A 19,897-nucleotide genomic window follows, 5' to 3' on the forward strand; every position below is an offset into this window, starting at 1 on the left:
AATATTAGCATCAGATTTTTGTAACCTGTCACCGCTGCCACCTTCTCATTCACATGCACACACCACAATTTCCCATACTCATTCTCAAGGTAGGATGAACCTGCATTGGCAGATTTTCTGTTTATGAGGTGCATGTTGACAATTTGCAGTCTTCTTATATGATTCTCAGATAAAAATTTTGACCTTTCAGACTGAACCTCATATATATAAAGTTTTTTCAATAGTTTTTTTTTTCAATTTTTTTAATTTGTATTTTTTAAAAATTTTTCTTTAACTTTATTTTAGAAAAAATTTTTAAAAATACTTTGATTTGGGAAAATGGTTTTAAGTGTAATTTATTATGGCCATTTGTATATTTAGGATAGTAAAACTATCTTAATTGCATTGCATTTCTCAAATAAGGAAAGTATGAATTTTAAACCTTAATAATAAAGGAAGCTATAGAATTTTTCCATTTGAATTTTTCCATTTGGAATTGTAGTTGATGCTGTTATGACTGAGTGGGGCATCAACTCTGAACTGAGTATTCTCAGAGAGGGAAAAATGGGTCATATATTTCATATGAGACCTATAAGAATTCTAAATCTCAGTGACTGTCTTTTTCTTAATAATCCAAGAAAATTCGGTTCGAAAAATTCTTATAATTTAAAAATAGTTTTTAAATAGTTTTATTTTATGTAGGTCTTTTTCCCCCCTAATTTTAACCAGTAAATGAAAGTTCTTATTTATAAACACTTGATTTTCTCATTTCCTTAAAGTCTCATCATTCAGCCACCTGATAATTACAGTTTCTGAAATTTTCTAGGATTATTAATTGTCAAAAATGGTTAATTATTTGAGTTTCTGAAGTTTTTTAAATAAACAGGATTTTTTTCTATTCTCATGGGTTACACTAATTTTTTAAAACTATTTAAAATAATTATTAATTCACAGGAAGACACAAGTGTGGAACAGACAATTTTTTAAAGTGGTTATAGTTTATAAAATTATACTACATAACAACTGTGAAATTGATGTTGGCAAAATCTGTATATATAATTGAATTCTGTTTTATTGTATGTGTATGATGAATGTGAAAGTGGAGCCACATAGTATTTGCTGGAGTAGGGAACTTACTGTCTAAAAGTTATCTGTGTACCTTGGCTGTCACTTTCCTGATCTTTTAACTATAGAGATGAGTCTATTATTGAGGTTGTTTTTATATTTCTTTGCACCTGTTGGCATTTCCAATTGTGGCATCTCCACAACTCAGGAATAGACAAGGCAAAACTAAACAAAAGTGAAGAAAACAACAAACAAAAACCCCAACCACAATAAACAACAGCAAAACCAACCAGTGGAACATACTGCTATATTGTTCCTTGAGTCCAAAGATTAGTAACTGGTTCATTTTATCTTGAGGAAGCTCATGTTTCTTTTATATGTAATGTTGAATGACTTTAGTTGTATTTAATGAGGGAAATGGAAGAAAAGTGTGTTTGCTACATCTTGTCTAGAACTGAAAGTTGACGTTGATCTTTTAAAATTGCAGTCCAGGCTGGTGATTCTTGAGATATATTGTGGTTTATACAGTCAGCCCAGATAATTCAACCAACTGCAGATTGAAAGTATTCTTGAAAGAGTTACATAGTTGTTTTCATGTGTTATGTAGTTTTTTCTGAAATCATTTTGTATGTACTGAACATGTGAAGGCTATTTTTCGTCCTTATTCTCTAAACAATACAGTATAACAGCCATTTACATACATTTACATAATAGGTGTTATAAATAATCTAGACATGATTTAAAGTGTATGGGAGAGTAGGCAAAGACTAAATACAAGTACTACTTTATGAAAAAGATTGGTTTTTACTTTTTATACTATTTGAAGATTCTGGAATCATGATACTTGTTTCACAAAGGTTTTTGGAAATGTTACCTTATTTTGTGTTCTTTGAAAAAGTTTGTGTTAAATATTCTTTTTTTTTAATGTTTGGTAATTTTTACTGGTTAAACAGTTGAGCCTAGATTTTTCATAATTAAAAGGTTTTCAGTTGTGGACCCATTTAAATACAATATTTGTCACTTTGGGTTTGGGGCGTCGTGGAACATTATTTTGGTTGAATTCTATGGGGCAGAGGAGATTTTTCCATTTCATCTGAACATTATTGGCATAAATTTAATGTTTGTAGAGATATGTGATGAGCTGTAACAATCTGATTTCACTTATTTATTCCCTTTTTTTTGTTTGTTAATTGGTCTTGCCAGGGTTTTTAAAATATAATAATCTTTTAAAAGACACTTATTTAAATGATGGTTGCTTTCTATTTTATTAATTTCTACTCTTTATATTCCTATTACTTCCTTTGTGTTTATATTATTTAGTATTTCTTTGGTAATTTTAACATAATTAGGTGATTGATTCAAGTAATTTTAAAGTAAACATGGTTTGTTGCATTTTATTATGTTTGGTATGTTATGTGTTTGTTTCAAAATATTTTATAATTTGACCTATGATAGAATTTCTTTGGCCTCTGTTTTATGTTATATGTGGTGATCAGTACACAATGACCTGAGAAGAATTTTCTGATTATGTTTGTTATTGATTTCATCTTAAATTTTACTCTTTTATTATTTGAATATCTTGGAAATTTTTACATTGCTTTTTGGGCCATCATCATCAATCATGGTAATAGTTCCATGCTTTTACTAGAAAAATGTGTATGTTGCCATTCTTGGGCACACTGTGCTAACAGTTTAATAGAGTCGGTTGTGTTCAGGTTTTCCTGTATCTTTTTGAAACTTCTTATGCTAAAATTCTTGCTTGTTTCTTAAACCTCTTCCTGAAGAAGTGTGCTAAAAGAATTAAACGTGATTTTGTGTGTCACAGTCTGCTCTATCACATTCATTATTACAAATCTCTCCCTTTTTTTTGGTGAGTTTTCAGTGGGTATGGAATTTTCTTTAATTACAACATTTCAAATTTGTCTTAAGATTTATACTGTTCCTTGATGAGAAATCTTATAATCTTATTGTTTGTTTTAGAAGGGTAAGGTACCTTTAGTAATTTTTTTTCTCTGTGTTTTTGTTTTTTGACATTTTGTTTACTGTGATCCTGGTTCTTTATGATTTCCTCTTTGTGATTTGTTGTATTTCATGTATTCGATGTTTATTTCCACACTCTTCTAATTTTTTTTTAAATGTTTTTTTTTGTTGTTATTGACTTGCAATTTTTTTTATGGTTGGAGTATGTAATTTGTAAAATTTAGGCTTTTAAAATTTTAGACTTGTCCTGAATTTCACTATACTTGAAAGAATGTATATACTTTTGGCATTATATGTCTATCTCCTATGTCTAATTGGTTTACACTGTTTTTTAAGTTCTCTATTTTCTTAATGACCTGCTTATCTTCATATGTTTTATTCATTGAAAATATGATGTTGATATTTCTAACTGACATTGTAGAGTGATCCAACTTCATTGTTTTCCATGTGGATATATAAATTTCCCAGAATCATTTGTTCTTTCTTTGTTGAATAGTCTCAGCACCCCTGTTAAAATTCATTTAACCTTGTGAGAGTTTCTCAGTTGTTCATTGCTCTACATATACACATTCTTCCAGTGTCGTAGTGTTGTGATTACAGCAGTTTTGTAGTAATAGTGAAGGAAAAAATAAACATCTAATTAATGAAGGAAACAAGTTTTTAAAAATTTGTTTATATTAGTTTCAAATATACAGTACATTGGTTAGACATCTATACAGTTTTTAAAACAATCCTCCAGTTGCACCCTCCCTCTCCAAGCCCTCCACTTAGCCATCATATTAATGCTGACTGCATTCCCTCTGCCGTGCTCACCATCCCTGTAACCAACTATTAACTACTAATTTGTACTTCTTTTAACCCTTCATTTACCCCATTCTTCCATCCCTTCCAACCCATTTCCCCTCTGTCTGTCACCAAATTGTCCTCTGTATTTGCAAGTTTTTGCTTAGTTTGTTTTTTTGTTGTTGCTTAGATTCCACATGTAAGTTAAAGCATATGGTATTCATCTTTGTCTAACTTATTCACTCAGCGTAAGAATCTCTAGGTCTAGCCATGTCATTGCAAATGATAAGAATTTTTTTTTAATGATTCAGTAATATTTCATTGTATATATGAACCATAGTTTCTTTATCCAGTCATCTGTTGATGGATGGGTATTTTATTACTTCCAGATCTTGGCTATTTTAAAGTGTGCTGCCATGAATATTGTAGTACATAGATCTTTATAAATTATTGTTTTAGTTTTCTTTGGATAAATACCCAGAAGTGCATTTGCTGAGTCAAAAGGTAGATCCATTTTTAATTTTTTTGAGAAACCTCCATACTATTTTCCATAGCGGCTGTATCAATTTGCTATCCCAGCACAATGTATGAGTTGTTCCCTTTTGTCCACATCCTCAACAACACTTTTTATTGATGATAGCCATTCTGACAGGTGTTAAGTGATATGTTATTATGGTTTTAATTTGCATTTCTCTGATGGTTAGAGACGTTGAGCATCTTTTCATATGTCTGTTAGCCATCTGTATGTCCTCTTTGGAGAATTATCTGTTCATATTTTCTGCCCATCTATTAAATTGGATTGGATTTTTTTGATGTTGAATTATATAAATTTTTTATATATTTTGGATATTAACCCCTTGTCAAATGTATCATTAGCAAATATTTTCTCCCAGTTGGTTGTCTTTTTGTTTTGATGGTGACCTTTGCTGTACAAAAACTTTTTAGTTTGATGTAACCTCATTTGTTATTTTTTGTTTTGTTTCCCTTGACCTAGGAGATGTATCTGAAAAGAAATTCCTGTTAGTAATACTAGAGAGTTTATCACCTGTGTTTTCTTCTAGAAGTTTTATGATTTCAGTTCTTACATTAAAGTCTTTAATCCATTTTGAGTCTGTTCTTGTATACGGGTGTAAGAAAGTGGCCCAGCTTCTTCTTCTTCTTCTTTTTTTTTTTTTTTTTTTGCATGTATCTGTTCAATTTTCCCAACATCATTAATTGAAGATACTGACTGTCTTTACACCATTGTAAATTCTTATCTCTTTTGTCATGTATTAAGTGAGCATATAGGCATGGATTTGTTTCTGCGCTCTCTGTTCTATTCCATTGATCAGTGTATCTGTTTTTATGCCAGTACCATGCTGTTTTGATTGCTGTAGCCTTGTAGTAAGTATAATTTGATATCAGGTAGTGTGATACTTCCAATTTTGTTCTTCTTTCTCAATATTACTGTAGCCATTTGGGTTTTTTTATGGCTCCATATAAATTTTAGGATTATTTGTTCTAGCTCTTTGAAAAATGCCACTGGTATTGATAGGGATTGCACTGAATCTGTAGGTTGCTTTGAGTAGTATGGCCATTTTAATGCTGTTGATTCCTCCTGCCCATGAAAACATTATATGCTTCCATTTATTTGTATCTTCTTCAATTTTTCTTTTCAGTGACTTATAATTTTCTGAAAACAGGTCTTCTACCTTCTTGTTTAATGTGATTCCCAGGTATTTTATAGTTTTCAGTGCATTTGTAACTGGGATTGTTTTCTAAATTTCATTCCAAAAGTTCATCATTGGTGTATTAAAATGCCACTGCTTTCTGAATATTTATTTTCAACCTGCTACTTTGGTAAATTCATTCATCAATTCTAAAAGGTTTTTGTTTGTGCATGGGGTTCGTAGGGTTCTTTATAGTATCATGTCATCGGCAAATAACAGGAGTTATACTTCTTCCTTTTCCAATTCAGATACCTTTTCTTTCTTTTCTTGTCTTATTGCTGTGACTAAGACTTCCAATACAGTGTTGAAAAGGAGTGATGAAAGTGGGCATCCTTGTCTTGTTGCTGATCTTAAGGAGATTGCTTTTAGCCTTTCCTCATTGAGTATGATGTTAACTGTAGGTTTGTCATATATGGCCTTTATTATATTGAGGAATGTTCTCTCACTTCCCACTTTGTCGAGAGTTTTTATCATAAATGGACTCTAGCTTTCATGAAATGCTTTTTCTGCATCTGTTGACATGATGAAATAAATTATTCTTATTTTTATTTGATAATGTGGTGTGTGTCACATTAATTGATTTGTGGGTATTGTTCAATGGGCATCCCAAGAGTAAACCCAACTTGTTCGTGGTGTATGATATTTTTAATGTACTGCTGAATTTAGTTTGCTAATATTTTGTTGAGGATTTTTGCATCCATGTTCATAAGAGATATTGGCATATAGTTTTCTTTCTTTCTTTTTTCTTTTTTGTAAAGTCTTTTCCTGAATTTGGAATCAAGGTAATGGTGGTCTCATAAAAGGAATTTTTTGAAAAGAATAGTTGGAAAAGAATAAGTGATCATTCTTCTTTAAATGTTTGCTAAAATTTGCCTATAAAGCCATCTAGTCTAGACTTTTGTTTTATGGGAGGTTTTCAATTATTGTTTTGATTTCATTATTATTAGTTAGTTGCTTTAGATTTTCTGTTTCTTCGTGACTCAGTCTTAGAGAATATTCTGTGTTTCTAGGAATGTGTCCATTTCTTCCAGAAAGTCCAATTTGTTGGTGTGGAATTGCTTTTGTATTTTCATGTGATTCATTGTTTTTCTGTGGAGTCCATGGTTATTTTTTCTCTTTTATTTCTGATTTTATTTATTTGAGTCCTCTTTTTCCCTTGAATCTGGCTAAGAGTCTTCCAATTTTGTTTATCTTTTTAGAAAACCAGCCCTTGGTTTCATTAACATTCTGTATTGTTTTTCTAAACTCTTTCATTTGTTTCCATTCTGATTTTTATTATTGCCTTCCTTCTGTTCACTTTGGGTTTTGTTTGCTGTTTTTTTCTAGTTCTTTTCATTGTAAGGTTAGATTGTTTATATGAGTTATTTCTTGTTTTTTTGAGGAAGGCCGCTATTGCTTTGAATTTCCTTCTTAGGACTGCTTTCACTGTGTCCTATAGAGTTTGAGTCATGTTTTTATTTTCATTTGTTCCTAGGTATCTTTTGATTTCTTCCTTGATCTCATTGTTTAGTAGCACGTGATTTAGCTTCCATGTGTTTGTGTATTTTCCAGTTTTTTTTCTTGTAGTTGATAAGTGGTTTCATACCATTGTGATCAAAGAAGGTTGATATGATTTCAGTCTTCTTAATTGAGACTTAATTGTGTCTTAACATGTGATCTATCCTTGAAAATGTTCCATGTGCACTTGAGAAGAATACATATTTTGCTGTTTTGGGGATAAAATGCTCTGAAATATCTATTAAGTCCATCTGTTCTAGTGTGCTTTTTAGGCCCATTTATTTTCTTGTTGATTCTTTGCCTGGAAAATCTGTGCATTGGTGTCAGTCGGGTATTAAATTCTCTTATTATGAGACCTTAACTATTGATCTCTCCTTTTATGTGGGTCAATAATTGCTTTAAGTACAGAGGTGTTCCTGTGTGGTATGCATTTTGTTTACAAGGTTTATGTCCCCTTGACATATCTGTCCCTTTATCATTATATAATGCTCTTTCGGTGTCTCTTTTTTTATAGCCTTTGTTTTAAAGTCTGTTTTATCTGATATGAATATTGCTACCCCAGCTTTTTTTTCATTTCAGTTTGCATGAAATATCTTTATCTATCCCTTTACTTTTAGTCTGTGAGTGTCCTTTGATCTGAAGTGGGTCTTTTATAGAGAGCACATGCATGGGTATTGTCTTCTTATCCATTCTGTTCTGCATGTCTTTTGATTTGAGCATTTACTCCGTTTACATTTGGAGTGATTACTGATAGGTACAATGGTACTGCCATTTTATAATTCATATTTGTTATTTCTATTTTTTTCCCCTTTCTTTTTACAGAAAACCCTTTAGCATTTCTTGTAATTCTGGCTTGTTGGTGATGAATTCCTTAAATTCCTCTCCTTCCATTTTAATCGAAAGCATTGCTGGGTAGAGTATTCATGATTGTAGATTCTTGTTTTTCATAACTTTAAATATTTCTTGCCATTCCCTTCTGGACTGCAAAGTTTCCATTGAGAAGTCAGCAGACATTCTTATGGGGGTACCCTTTTAGTAACAAGCTTCCTTTCTTTTGCTGCTTTAAGAGTCTCTCTTTGTCTTCGACCTTTGTCATTGTAATTATGATGTGTCTTGGTATAGGTCTGTTTAAATTCCTTTTGTTTAGTACCTTTTGTGTTTCCTGAACTTGTATGTCTTATTCTTTTGCCAGGTTAGTATAGTTTTCTGTCATTATTTCTTCAAATAGATTCTCAATTCCTTGCTTGTCCTTTTCCTCTTCAGGTACTCCTGTGATCCAGATATTTTTACGCTTCACGTTGTCCCAGAGGTCTTTTAAACTAGTAAGGTAAATGCGTGACATGCCCGAGAGAAGTTTTAAAAGCAAGACTTTATTGGGAGAGTGCTCCCAGGTGGGCGAGCTTCACTGGTCCCAAGAGGAGAGGGGCCAGAGAAGTCATGTCTTGAGATGGGAGGGGGTAGTTTTTATTGGGATATATGGGGGTAGGTTATAGAATAGGCACTGTCATTGAGCATCCAGATTAGAGTGCTGGCAGATTAGGGCAGTGGCACCCGGACTTTAGGGTTGGCCCTTATCAGTTGGACTCCGACTTCGCTGGAAGGTCTGGATTCTGATATCAAGCTAAGAAGCCTCCAGGCAGGCATCTGGCTGGCCCTTTTTCCCTCTTTCCACAGACCTAACAAAACTATCCTCATTTTTTAAAATTCTTTTTTCTTTTTGTTATTCTGATAGGGTGTATTCTGCTACCTTGTCTTCTGAATCACTGATTGATCTTCTGCTTTGTCCAATCTATTGTTGAATCCTTTTTAATATATTCTTCATTTCAGTTATTATAGTCCTCATTTCTGTCTGCTTAGTTTTTATGGGTTCTTTGTCCTTTTTCAAAAATGCTGAGGTTTTCATTGTGTTCATCATTTCTTCGTATAAGTTCATTGAGCATCCTTATAACCATTACTTTGAACTCTCTCTGGTAGGTTGCTTGCCTCCATTTATTTTGCTTATTTTTTTTGGAGTTTTCTACTTTTCTTTCATTTATGGCATATCTCTTTGTTTTCTCATTTTATTGGCCTGTGTTCGTTTTTGTATGTTAGGAATATTCATTATGTCTTTCAACCTTGGCCAGATGGCCTAATGTGGAAGGTGTCCTGTGTGGCCCAGTGGCGCACTCTCACCGATCTCTTATGCTGGGAGCTCTGGATGTGACCTGTGTGTGATCTTCTGTTGTCACCAAGCCTTTATTGTTGTTAGTAGATCAGTGGGTGGGATTAACGCTCAGGCTGCCTAACTGTGGGAATTGGCTGCACCCTCTAGATTAGAATTGCTGACTGGGCTGGCTTGTTGCAACCACCCATTGTGTGTATCACTACTGGAACTAGTTAAGAGTTGCTCCATTTTGGTCTGGGGCCAGCCTCCAGCTGTGTTGGTTTTGGGCTCCCTTGGGAGAGGCTCCACAGAAGGCCAAGGTCAGCCACTACTTTTGATTTCCTAGGGCCACCTGGTGGGAACTACAAAGTGATCCGCAGATGGTTTTTGCCTGTGCTGGACCTATAAAGAGACAACGCTGTAGGCAGCTGTCAGTTATCTCCAGTCCCTGGCAGTTCAGCACAGTATTCCTCAAGGCCTGACACTGCCTGTGTTTATGAGATGCTGGTCTCTAGTTTTCTTTTTTGTGTTATCTTTACCAGGTTTTCCAGGTTTGGGATCAGGGCGTTGTTGGCTTCTTCTTTAATATTTTTTTGGAAAAGTTTAAAAAAGAATAGGAATTAAATCATCTTTGAAAGTTTGGTAGAATTTACTGGTGAATTCATCTGGCGTGGACTTTTCTTTTTTGGGGAGGTCTTTTTTGATCGTTTCAGCTTTTTTAATGATAATGAGAGAGTTCTTTAGACTTTCTACTTCTTCATGATTTAAAATAGCCATATAATATATTTATTTCTAATTAGAAATATTTCTAATTAACTTGTGAATTCCTTCTAGGTTATTGAATTTGCTTGTAATTTTTCACAGTATTCTTGTATAGTTTCTTTGTATTTTGGTGGTATCTTTCATTACTTATCCTCTTTCATTCTGGTTTTATTTATTTGTGTCCTTTTCTTTTTTTCTTAATCTGGAAAGGGATTTGTCAGTTTCATGACTCTTCATAGAACCTGTTCATAGTTGCATTAATTTTTTTCAATTGTCTTTTCTTATGGGTATTTTAATGATATTTAATTGTGCTCTAATTTTAATCATTTTCTTCCTTCTGCTGACTTTAGACTTTACTTTTTCTAGTTTTTTAAGATGTAATATTAAGGTCATTTATTTGGGCTTATTCTTGTTTCTTGAGATAGGCCTATAATGATATGGAGTTTTCTTATCGCTCTTTCTGTATCCAAAGTTTTAATAGCTTTTACTTTCATTCTTATTTGTTTCTATTTATCTGTTGATCTCTCTTTTTATTTATTCTCTGATCCAGTCATTCCTGAGAAGCTTGTTGTTTAATCTCCATATATTTGTGTTTTTTCATGCTTTCTTTTTACTGGTGATCTCCGGTTTCAAAGTATTATGATCAAATAATATGCTTAATAGGATTTCAATTTTCTTAAGTTTCCTGAGGCTAGTTTTGCATCCCAATATAATGTTCTATCTGTGAGAATTTTTTTATATGTACTAGAGAAGAATATATAATCTTGTGCTTTGGATAAAAGGCTCCATGAATGCTGATTTATGTCTGATTGGTCTAATGTGTCCTGTAGGGTTGATGTTTCTTTATATTTTCTGTTTGGATGATATATCTATGGCTGACAGTGGGGTTTTTAGGTCCCTATTCGAATGGTGTTTGTAACTTTCTCCCTTTAGTTCTATTAGTAGTTGCTTTCTATATTTAGATGATCCCTAATTGGGAGCATAGATACTGATAAGTGATACATACTTGTGATGTATTGTCCTGTTTATCATTGTCAAGTGCCTGTCATTGGCTCATTACCTTATTTATCCTGAAGTCTGTTTCATCAGGTGTAAGTATGGCCACTTATACCTGATGGCCAGTTATACCATAAGTATGGCCACTCTGGAAGCCAGTTGCTAGGAATGTTGTTTTCCACCATTTCACTTTGCTTCTATGTTCGTACCATGCAGCTGAGATGTGTCTCCTGGAATCAGTGTATGGTTGGGTTTTGTTTTTTGAGCCAATCTGCAACTCTGTCTGTGCCTTTTTATTGGTGAGTTCAGTCCATTTACATGTAGGGTGATTATTAATTGTAAGGATTTCATTTAGACATTTTGTCTTTTCTGGTAGCTTGGTGTCTCCATTGTTTCTTTGTCTTTATGTGTTTCTGCCTTATATTTTAATTTGATTGTGTTTCACATTTATTTTATCTGTTCTCTTATTTTATGTTATATGTTTCAATTCTGGATTTTAGTGGGTATACTATTAAGTTCGTGTAAAAGAACATTATATAGTACAGTAGTTTTTTTCAGCATGTGTGTTACCTTTCTTCTTTGCAGATGAGAATCTTTAATCCCTCTCCTTTTCTGTTTTTGTTTCTCACATTATCCCTCTTTATGCCGTATGTTCCTTTATAGGTCGCTTTATTTGTTGTTATCTCTTTTTAAAGTGTGTCTTTTTAACCTTCAGACATTATCTAATATTTAAGCTTGTACTACCCTTTTCTTAATAAGGGTTGCACCTTCCTTCTCTGTGCCTGTTAGTCCTTTCTTACTCATAGTCATGTATTTTTTTTTTTTTTTTTTTTGGCCTTTTGCTTCGAGTAGAATAACCCCCTTTAGTAATTTTGTAATGCAGGCCTTGGCGTGTAAAATTTCCTCAGCTTTTGTATGCATAGAAAGGTCTTTATTTCTTCTTCATGTCTAAAGTAAAACTTTGCTGGATATAATATTCTTGGCTGGTAGTTTCTTTCAATAATTTGAGTATTTGTTTCCTGTCCTTTCTGGCTTGTAAACTTTGTGCTGAGAAGTTCAATGATAGTCTAATGGGTTTTCATTTATAAATTACTGTCTTTTCCATGGCTGTCTTGAAAATGCTTTGTCATTAATTTTTGACAGTTTTAATTTAATGTGTCTTGGGGAAGGCCTTTTTTGGTTGAGATAATTAGGTATTATCTGTGGTTCTTGGATTTAAAGATACAGTTTTTTCCATGGGTTTGGGAAATTCTTGTCAACTTTGTTTGAATATGCTATTTCTTGTCTTCTTTCAGTGTACCCATTATTCTTATTTTGCTTTTTAAGATGTTGTCAGATAGTTATTGTAGAGTTCTTTCATTATTTTTCTTTCTCAAGTCTGTCTTCTTTCTGATATTAACAGATTCTACCTTCAGTATCACTAATTCTTTCCTCCATCTGGTCAGCTCTGTTTCCTAAGTGTGCTATTTCATTCTTTATCTCTTTTAATGCATTCTTCATCTCCAGATCTATTTGATTCTTTTTTATGGTTTCGATCTCTTTGGTAAAGTATTCTTTTTGTTTATTTATTAACATTTTAAGAAGTGCAACTGTGAATTTGCTGTCTTTTAAATTATATATTTCTGCATCTGGAGATTTTTCACTTCTTTCTGAGCTGCCTTGTCACCCTTGTTGTTCTTGGTGTTTGATGGACTTTATGTCTTTCCTGGACAATAATGAAAGTTTATTCTGCTTTTTTTCCAGAATTTTTTTTTTTTTAAGAAAATTTATTATATAGCGATCTCTCTTTAGGAGGTTAAGAAGGGGTTTTTCTTTTGATTTTTAGTAAGTAGTGTCCCATCTACTTGGATCTCTGCTTTTAGGCTGAAAATTCCCTTCTCTATGGTGGGCTGTGTTCCTCCTTGATTGAGATCAGGTGCCTTGGCCTTAGGGTTCCACCTTGTAAGAGGCATTGGGCAGTGGGGGTCTGAGTCTCGGAAGAGGTCCTGAGTTCCCGTTATTGCAAGAACACTCAAATGCTATAATCTGCTGCTTCCTTCTGACTTAGCCTGACTGGGTGGGGTAAGGTTGATTGAGAAAAGTCAGTGATATGTGTTGCTATTTCCTTTCCTTTAGTTCTGTCCCCTAGGTTTCAGCTGTCTTGCTTCCATATCACTGTGCTTTCTCTGGTACCTGCCGTGTGTTTTAGTGCTGATTGTGCAGATTCCCATGGGGCTCAGTGGTGTTGGCTCTGAGAGGATATGGGGTGGGGGGGAGGCCACACTCTGGGTTGGTGGTCGGGGTGCATACATAGCCAGGCTTCAATAACTCACTCCCATTTGACAGTAGTGGTTGCTAAGCCACAGCTGCTGGTCCTCTACATTCAGTCTCTGCTCTGCTCTCTGTCTTGATCCCTGGGTTCTGCTGCTTGGAACATGCAGATGACTCAGGCAACACTGTTCCAGATTTCAGAGGTACAAAACCCAGCTGTGAAGTGTCCCCTTGCCATCCTTCAGGAAGCTCCAGTTGTGGATTCTAGCTCTTTTATTTCACAGTCCTAATCTGCCTCCCGTCTCCTGTGTATTTGACCACCTTTGAGATTCCTCCTGTTGCCATGCTTTTGATTTCACTCCCAGGTGTCTTTAACTTTATAAAGTTAAGCATTATTCTTATTGATTAGTAGCTTCCCATTACCACCTTTTGTGGAGGTCCATGCAGTGTTTCTCTACTTGTGACTGGTTTATTTCACTTAGTATAATATCTTTATGTAAATAAATCCATAAATTACAAAATACTTAGGAATAAACTAAGGCAGCAAAAAATTTATATACTAAGAAGCACAAAACATTGGTGAAAGAAGACACGAGCAAATGGAAAATACCTGTGTTTTCTGTTGGAAAACAATATTAAACTGTTTGTACTTTCCCAAATTGGTCCATGGAAATCATGCAATTTCTTTCAATCTCAGTGGCATATTTTTCTTCAGATACCAAAAAAAAAAAAAAAAAAAAAGAAAAGAAAAAAGAAAAAAAACCAATTTTACTACGGAACTATAAATGAGCATTAATAGCCAAATTAATTTTGAGAAAGAAGTAAAAAGCTGGATGTGTCATGTTCTTGACTTTGAAATAATACAAAGTTGCAGTAAGAAAAGCAATATGGTTTTATTACTAGCATAAAAATAGGCTTACAGACAAGGGGAACAGAATAGAGAAGCAGAAATAAATCCAAGTATATGTGGTCAACTAACATTTTACAAGGTTTTCAAGAATATACAATGAGGAGATGGTAGTGTCTTCAACAATTGATGTTAATAGGAAAGCTGAATATCATATGTAGAAGAGTAGACTCAAAACCCTATCTTAAAAACAAATTAATTCAAAAAGGATTAAAAGACTTGGATCTGTATAACTCCTAGAAGAAACTTGGGGGGAAAGCTTCATGACATTGGTCTTGGCTCTTCAGCAGAAGAAACAATCAGCAGTGATAAGGCATCTTCCAGAATGAGAGAAGATATTTGCAAACCATTTATCTAATAACAGTTTTATAAATATAAACCCTTATAAATGAATATATAAGGAATTTTTATATCTCAATATCAAAAATAAGATACTAATAACCTGACTTTTGAATGGGCTAAGGATTTTAATGTAAATTTCCCTAAAGAAGATATAATAAATGAAACAGTGCTCAGTGTTAGTAATCAGGGAAATGCAAATCAAAAGCACAATGACATATCACTCTAAAGCCACTAAGATGGCTATTGTCAAAAAATAAAAGACAGTGTGTTTAAGCAAGAATATGGAGAAATTGTAATGTGTGTACTATTGATGGGAATGTAAAATGGTGCAGCTGTTATGGACAGCAATGAGAAGATTATTCAAAAAACTAAAAATAAAACTGTCATATGATCCAGTAACCCCACATCTCAATGCTTATCCAAAAGAATTGAAATCTAGACCACAAAGAGGTATATGTCCTCCTGTTTATTGCAGCACACTGTTCATAGCAATCACAATATGGAAATAGCCATTGACAGGTGAATGAATGTAGAAACTATGTTTTTTTTTTCAAGTCTGAAACATCATTGGTAAACTTATTATAAGCATTTCTTTTCTTTTTAATGCTGTTATAAGTGGAATTGTCTTCCTCTTAGAGTTTTTTTACTAGTACATAGAAAATACAATAGATTCTTCACTTAATTTTGTATGTTACACCTGTACCAAATTTATTGCTTTGCTGTGTTTGTATTTTTGCTTGGGGAGGTATTTATCTTTGTTTACATTGGCATCTTTGTGACTGAGGAATTGGTTGGTGTCTCTGTTTAAACTGTGGCATACTTGTGTATCTGTATGTTTGAAAGAGATGAAAACAGCATGTTTTCCCCCATACTTTCCATGTCACATTTGATTAGAGTTAAGCTCAATTTTTTAGCACCAATTAATACATTTATCTGAATTAAGTATATTGCTCTGATCTTTTATTACAAGTGTTTTTGAAATGACATTTTCTTTCTTTACTATTGTACTTAAAGCCTTTGTTTTTTCTTGATCTTTTAAAGATAATATATTTGGGGGTTCTCTTGTTAGTTTTTCCTGTTGTTTTTGAGGAGTTAAACATATCACAGTAAGAATAATGTGTTTTAGTCTTCTTAGTACTTTTTCAGGGAGAACTGTGGACAGTGGACTCATTTAGAAATTTGCCTGTATCTTAAATATTATGAACATTGTTAGATCATAGTATGGAAAATGTTCTGTCTCTAAAACACATACTTAATTTTAAGTATTTTCCAAAAATATTTCCTAGAAGAGAAAAAGTATGCAGTTGATCCTTGAACAACACAGTTTTGAAATAGGCTTGTCCTCTCATACATGGATTTTTTTTTTTCAATAAATGTGTATAGCTCTAAATGTATTTTTTTCTATGAGTTTCTTAATAATATTTTCTAGCTTCTTTTATTGTATAAGAATACACAGATAGAATCCATGTAATATACAAAATATATGTTAATTAACTGTTTATGTAATCAGTAACGCTTTGGGTGAACAGTAGGTTATTAGTAGTTAAGTTTTGAGGGTGTCTGAAGTTATACATGGATTTTGACTTGTGGGGGTCAACACCTCTAACCCCTACATAAAATTAAGATGTTAACTTTTTCACTTTTTGTCTTAGACTTTGATAGTAGCACTTACTCCTTTTGCTTAATAGGTCATCCATATCTTCAAAAGTCATCCTAGGCTAATTATACATCCGATAATTGAATATTTCTACTTCTTTGTGAAAGTTAAGTAACATATGATGCTGAAATTATTTTCTTTGTAACTTTTGAGAATATAGCAAGTTTTTAAAATGTTGCTTTGTCGACACCTTGTTAGACTGAAGGGTACTTTGATTAGCTGTTAGTTTTTCTGAAATATGGCTATCAAAAGTTAAATAAATATGTAGTTACTAATATGGGACTTTTTACTTTTACTTATTTTCAAATAGAAATTTTAAAATATTATCTAAACTTTTATACACTAGCCAGCATATAACCCTTACTTAAAAAGTTATTTAAATATGTCATCGGCTCCTTCTTGAAATCTAGAGTATTTATTTCTATTTAAAGATTTTCTTTTTAACTTTTCTATGAATATTTTCTCCTACTCTTTAGCGGAAGTACCATTCTGCAAAAGAAGCCTATGAACAGCTTTTACAGACAGAAAACCTACCTGCACAACTAAAAGCAACTGTTTTACAACAGTTAGGTACATAAAAATTTTTTTTTTTATATTGTATTCATTTAAAAAAATTTGGCATAGATGGGAGCATTTTAACTCTTCTGCTTTAAAAGTTAGTTGTATTTAGAATTTTATATTTTAGGATCGTGGTATATATTTTGACATTGTATTGAAAACAAATACTTCATATTGTAAATGTTTCCATATTATAATTGTATTCTTTTTCTTCTTTTATCTGGAGTTATACCCACTGTCCAGCATGGTCCATCTTATAATTCACCTAAACACAGGACTTCAGTGCCAGTAGTCATTTTAAATTCTCAATCTTATAGCTGTGTATTTAACCTCTGAAGGTTTGAGTATTTACTTGCATTTACTTAGCACTCTATGAAGTTAATTGAATTAAAATAGTTTACACATCTAGTAAGTGGCTTTAATGGAAACTTGTCACCTAAAACTATAGAACATTTTATTCTGTATTTTGTCTAGCAATTTATTATATTTCTGTGTGTTAAAGGAGAAAAATCTAGTGTTGAAAAGTAATATGTGATTTTTACTTACATGATTGAGAGGATACTTGCCAGTAATTAATTTTACTTATTACCTGTCTTACCTATGTTTGATATTTGGGTTGGTATATACTTGATATTCTACTTGATATTTACTTGAATATTTTAATCTATAACATCAAAAAAATTAAGCATAGTTTTGCTTATATGATAATTTTGCAAAAGTAACTTTCTATATATTTGAATTGACTCACAACTGAAACCTTGGTTTCTGTTTGTCTTAAATGTTTAACATTTTATTGTGATAGAATCTTTGAAACAGATAATCTTCTTAGATTATCTCTATAGCTATAATCTAAACGTTTTTATGAATCAAACATTGTAGTGCTCTTAAAGGTCTTTGAAGTTTTTTTTAAATTTCGATTTCACTATAACTGTGGAGGGTTTTTGTTTGTTGTTTGTATATTTGGTTGAATGTTGTTACATTGAGGACGTTCATGAAAATAACCATTGCCAGTAAGGTATAAGGTCTTCTGTAAGATTTTTTTTTAATTTAAATGTTTTCATTTTGATTATATAAGCTTTATTTATTTCAGTTTAGAAATAAACATTGGCTTGGTAAATTCAAAATACCTTAACCTTTAAAGCGATAATAAATGATCATCTTTATATTTTTTGGCTCATAAGTTTGAGCCAAAAGTAAATTTAGAAAAGGAGAATGTGTGTTTTTGAATCGACTAAGTGTCAATGCAGTACCCAAATCATTTGAAGTTCTTTAAGAGCCCTTTGGTAGCTTTGATTGTATCTGTTTGTGCACAATACTTTCCTACAGCTATCTTTATTGGGTTGAAATTTGAGGAAAGTATGATCCTAGATAAATGCATAAATTTTAATTTCTTTGTGTCCTTCATGGTATTTTTAAAGCTAGAAGAATCGTTGAATCATGAGTAAATGCTTATAATTTTTAAATTGTAGGATGGATGTATCATAATGTGGACCTACTAGGAGACAAAGCTACCAAGGAAACATACGCAATTCAGTATCTCCAAAAGTCATTGGAAGCAGATCCTAATTCTGGCCAGTCTTGGTATTTCCTTGGGAGGTGAGACCAGACACTCGGGCTGAGATATCTAGAGTAGACTTAGAATGTAAAATGTTATATCACACAATATAGCCTGGTCAGTAACATCTTGTTTAAAATACATTGTAAAAATATTCTTGAGAGGTAAAATTGAATGATTCTAAATTTTGTGCTTTTCCTAAGAAGTTATTTTGCTTATTAGTCATTTTGTCTTTATGTGACTTGAATTATTACTATTGATTTATTACTAGCTTTTGAAGAGTCTGAACAAGTTTTAAACTTACCATTTATTAATCACTAATATTGTTTTTCAGTTCAGTAATTAAATTGTGTTTCCTCTGTAATTACTATTATTTTTAATGTACTTATTTTAGTAATTCATTTTTATTCTAGCTGATGACTGAGTAGCCTAAGGAGCAGTTCATTTAAACAGTATGAGGTCTCAGTTTTCATTTCACATATAGATGAAAGGATTGGTACCTTTTCTCAAGGCTGTTAATTTAATTCAACTGTACTACATTGCTTTAATTATAAGTTTTGCTTCATTCTTTTTCATAGGAATAGTTTACTTTGTCGAAGTTTGTCATGGAGTCTAATTGTTAATTTTAGTTTTTATAGTATATCATTTTCTTTTAGAGTTTATAAGATATATTTGAGGGAGATTATTGCGCAATCATTCCTTTTTAAAAACAACTCAATTTTTATTAATCATGTATAATAAGATTTAACTGTGAAGTTAGCGACTCTCACTACAGTTTTTTTTCCTCATCTTCTGTAAGACTTCAAAAAAGAATCTGATTTGACTTGCTTGTAATACAGAAGCTGAGAGTCCAAATTTGGTCCTTCTTCTCCATTAAAGGTCTTCATGGAGAAGCTAATCTTTTCTGCCTCTACTGCCTAGTAATGTGCCTTGAGCAAACTGAATATTTAATACATGGAAAAAGTGAACTGGCTAAGTAGCATTTGGGTTTGGAATTAACCTATTTTTAGCTTTGTACAATGTATAACTTAAGGAGGTAATGATATGTTTAAAATGACCAATTTAATGACGTACTTTTACATTTCTTTGAGAATAGCAGAATAGCCGTATTCCACAGATTTTAAACATTGGTGTATGTTTTGTTTTCACATTTTTAGATAAAATTTCTGAATGCGTAGAACACTTTCTTGACCTCAAACAAGATAACTTTATTTTGAGTTCAGGCTTATCATTTTAGACTATTATTTTTAGTCTGTCAGATTTTTTTCTATGTTTTTGATTCTCAAACTCTTGTCTACTGCCTTACATGTTGCTTCTAATTGTCTTTATTGTTAGAGAAAGTCAAGTCTGTCAAAAATTATATTTCAGAACTTAGTAAAGCTCTAAATAAAATTCATAGGGATTTGAAGTCCCTTGTATTTCAGAGACTTATCTATTTCAAGAATGTGTTGCTTATTGATATTGCTCATTAATTGGGCTGTAATATATAAAGTGAGATGGAGATGTGGTAACACTAACTTGGTAATGACTCCAGCAATCTCCCACAGTCACAGAAATGTTCAAATTGGGAGTGATGAGGCAGCAGTTTCCCATTTTTCAGATGGGGGGAGTGCATCCAGAGATGAACATTGATTTACTCAAGGCCTTGTAGCTAATTAGTATCCCAGAAAAAGCTAGAACTGAAGTTTACTCGGTGCTGCTTCTATGTCACGAG

At 32.6% G+C, this 19,897-nt stretch overlaps 1 protein-coding gene across 10 annotated transcripts in view; it reads left to right on the forward strand.

Annotated features, from left to right (window-relative positions):
- LOC107502042 (lysine-specific demethylase 6A) overlaps positions 1–19,897 on the forward strand; it is a 185,351-nt gene that overhangs the window by 96,981 nt on the left and 68,473 nt on the right. For all 10 annotated transcript variants that reach the window (XM_036235679.1, XM_036235681.1, XM_036235678.1 and 7 more), the window contains 2 exons: positions 16,547–16,640; positions 18,098–18,224. In XM_036235679.1, the coding sequence (XP_036091572.1) occupies positions 16,547–16,640; positions 18,098–18,224 (221 nt within the window). The remainder of the gene's footprint in view (positions 1–16,546; positions 16,641–18,097; positions 18,225–19,897) is intronic.

The sequence above is a fragment of the Rousettus aegyptiacus genome, unplaced genomic scaffold, assembly GCF_014176215.1.
Source record: "Rousettus aegyptiacus isolate mRouAeg1 unplaced genomic scaffold, mRouAeg1.p scaffold_m13_p_19, whole genome shotgun sequence".
Classification (NCBI taxonomy): Eukaryota; Metazoa; Chordata; class Mammalia; order Chiroptera; family Pteropodidae; genus Rousettus; species Rousettus aegyptiacus.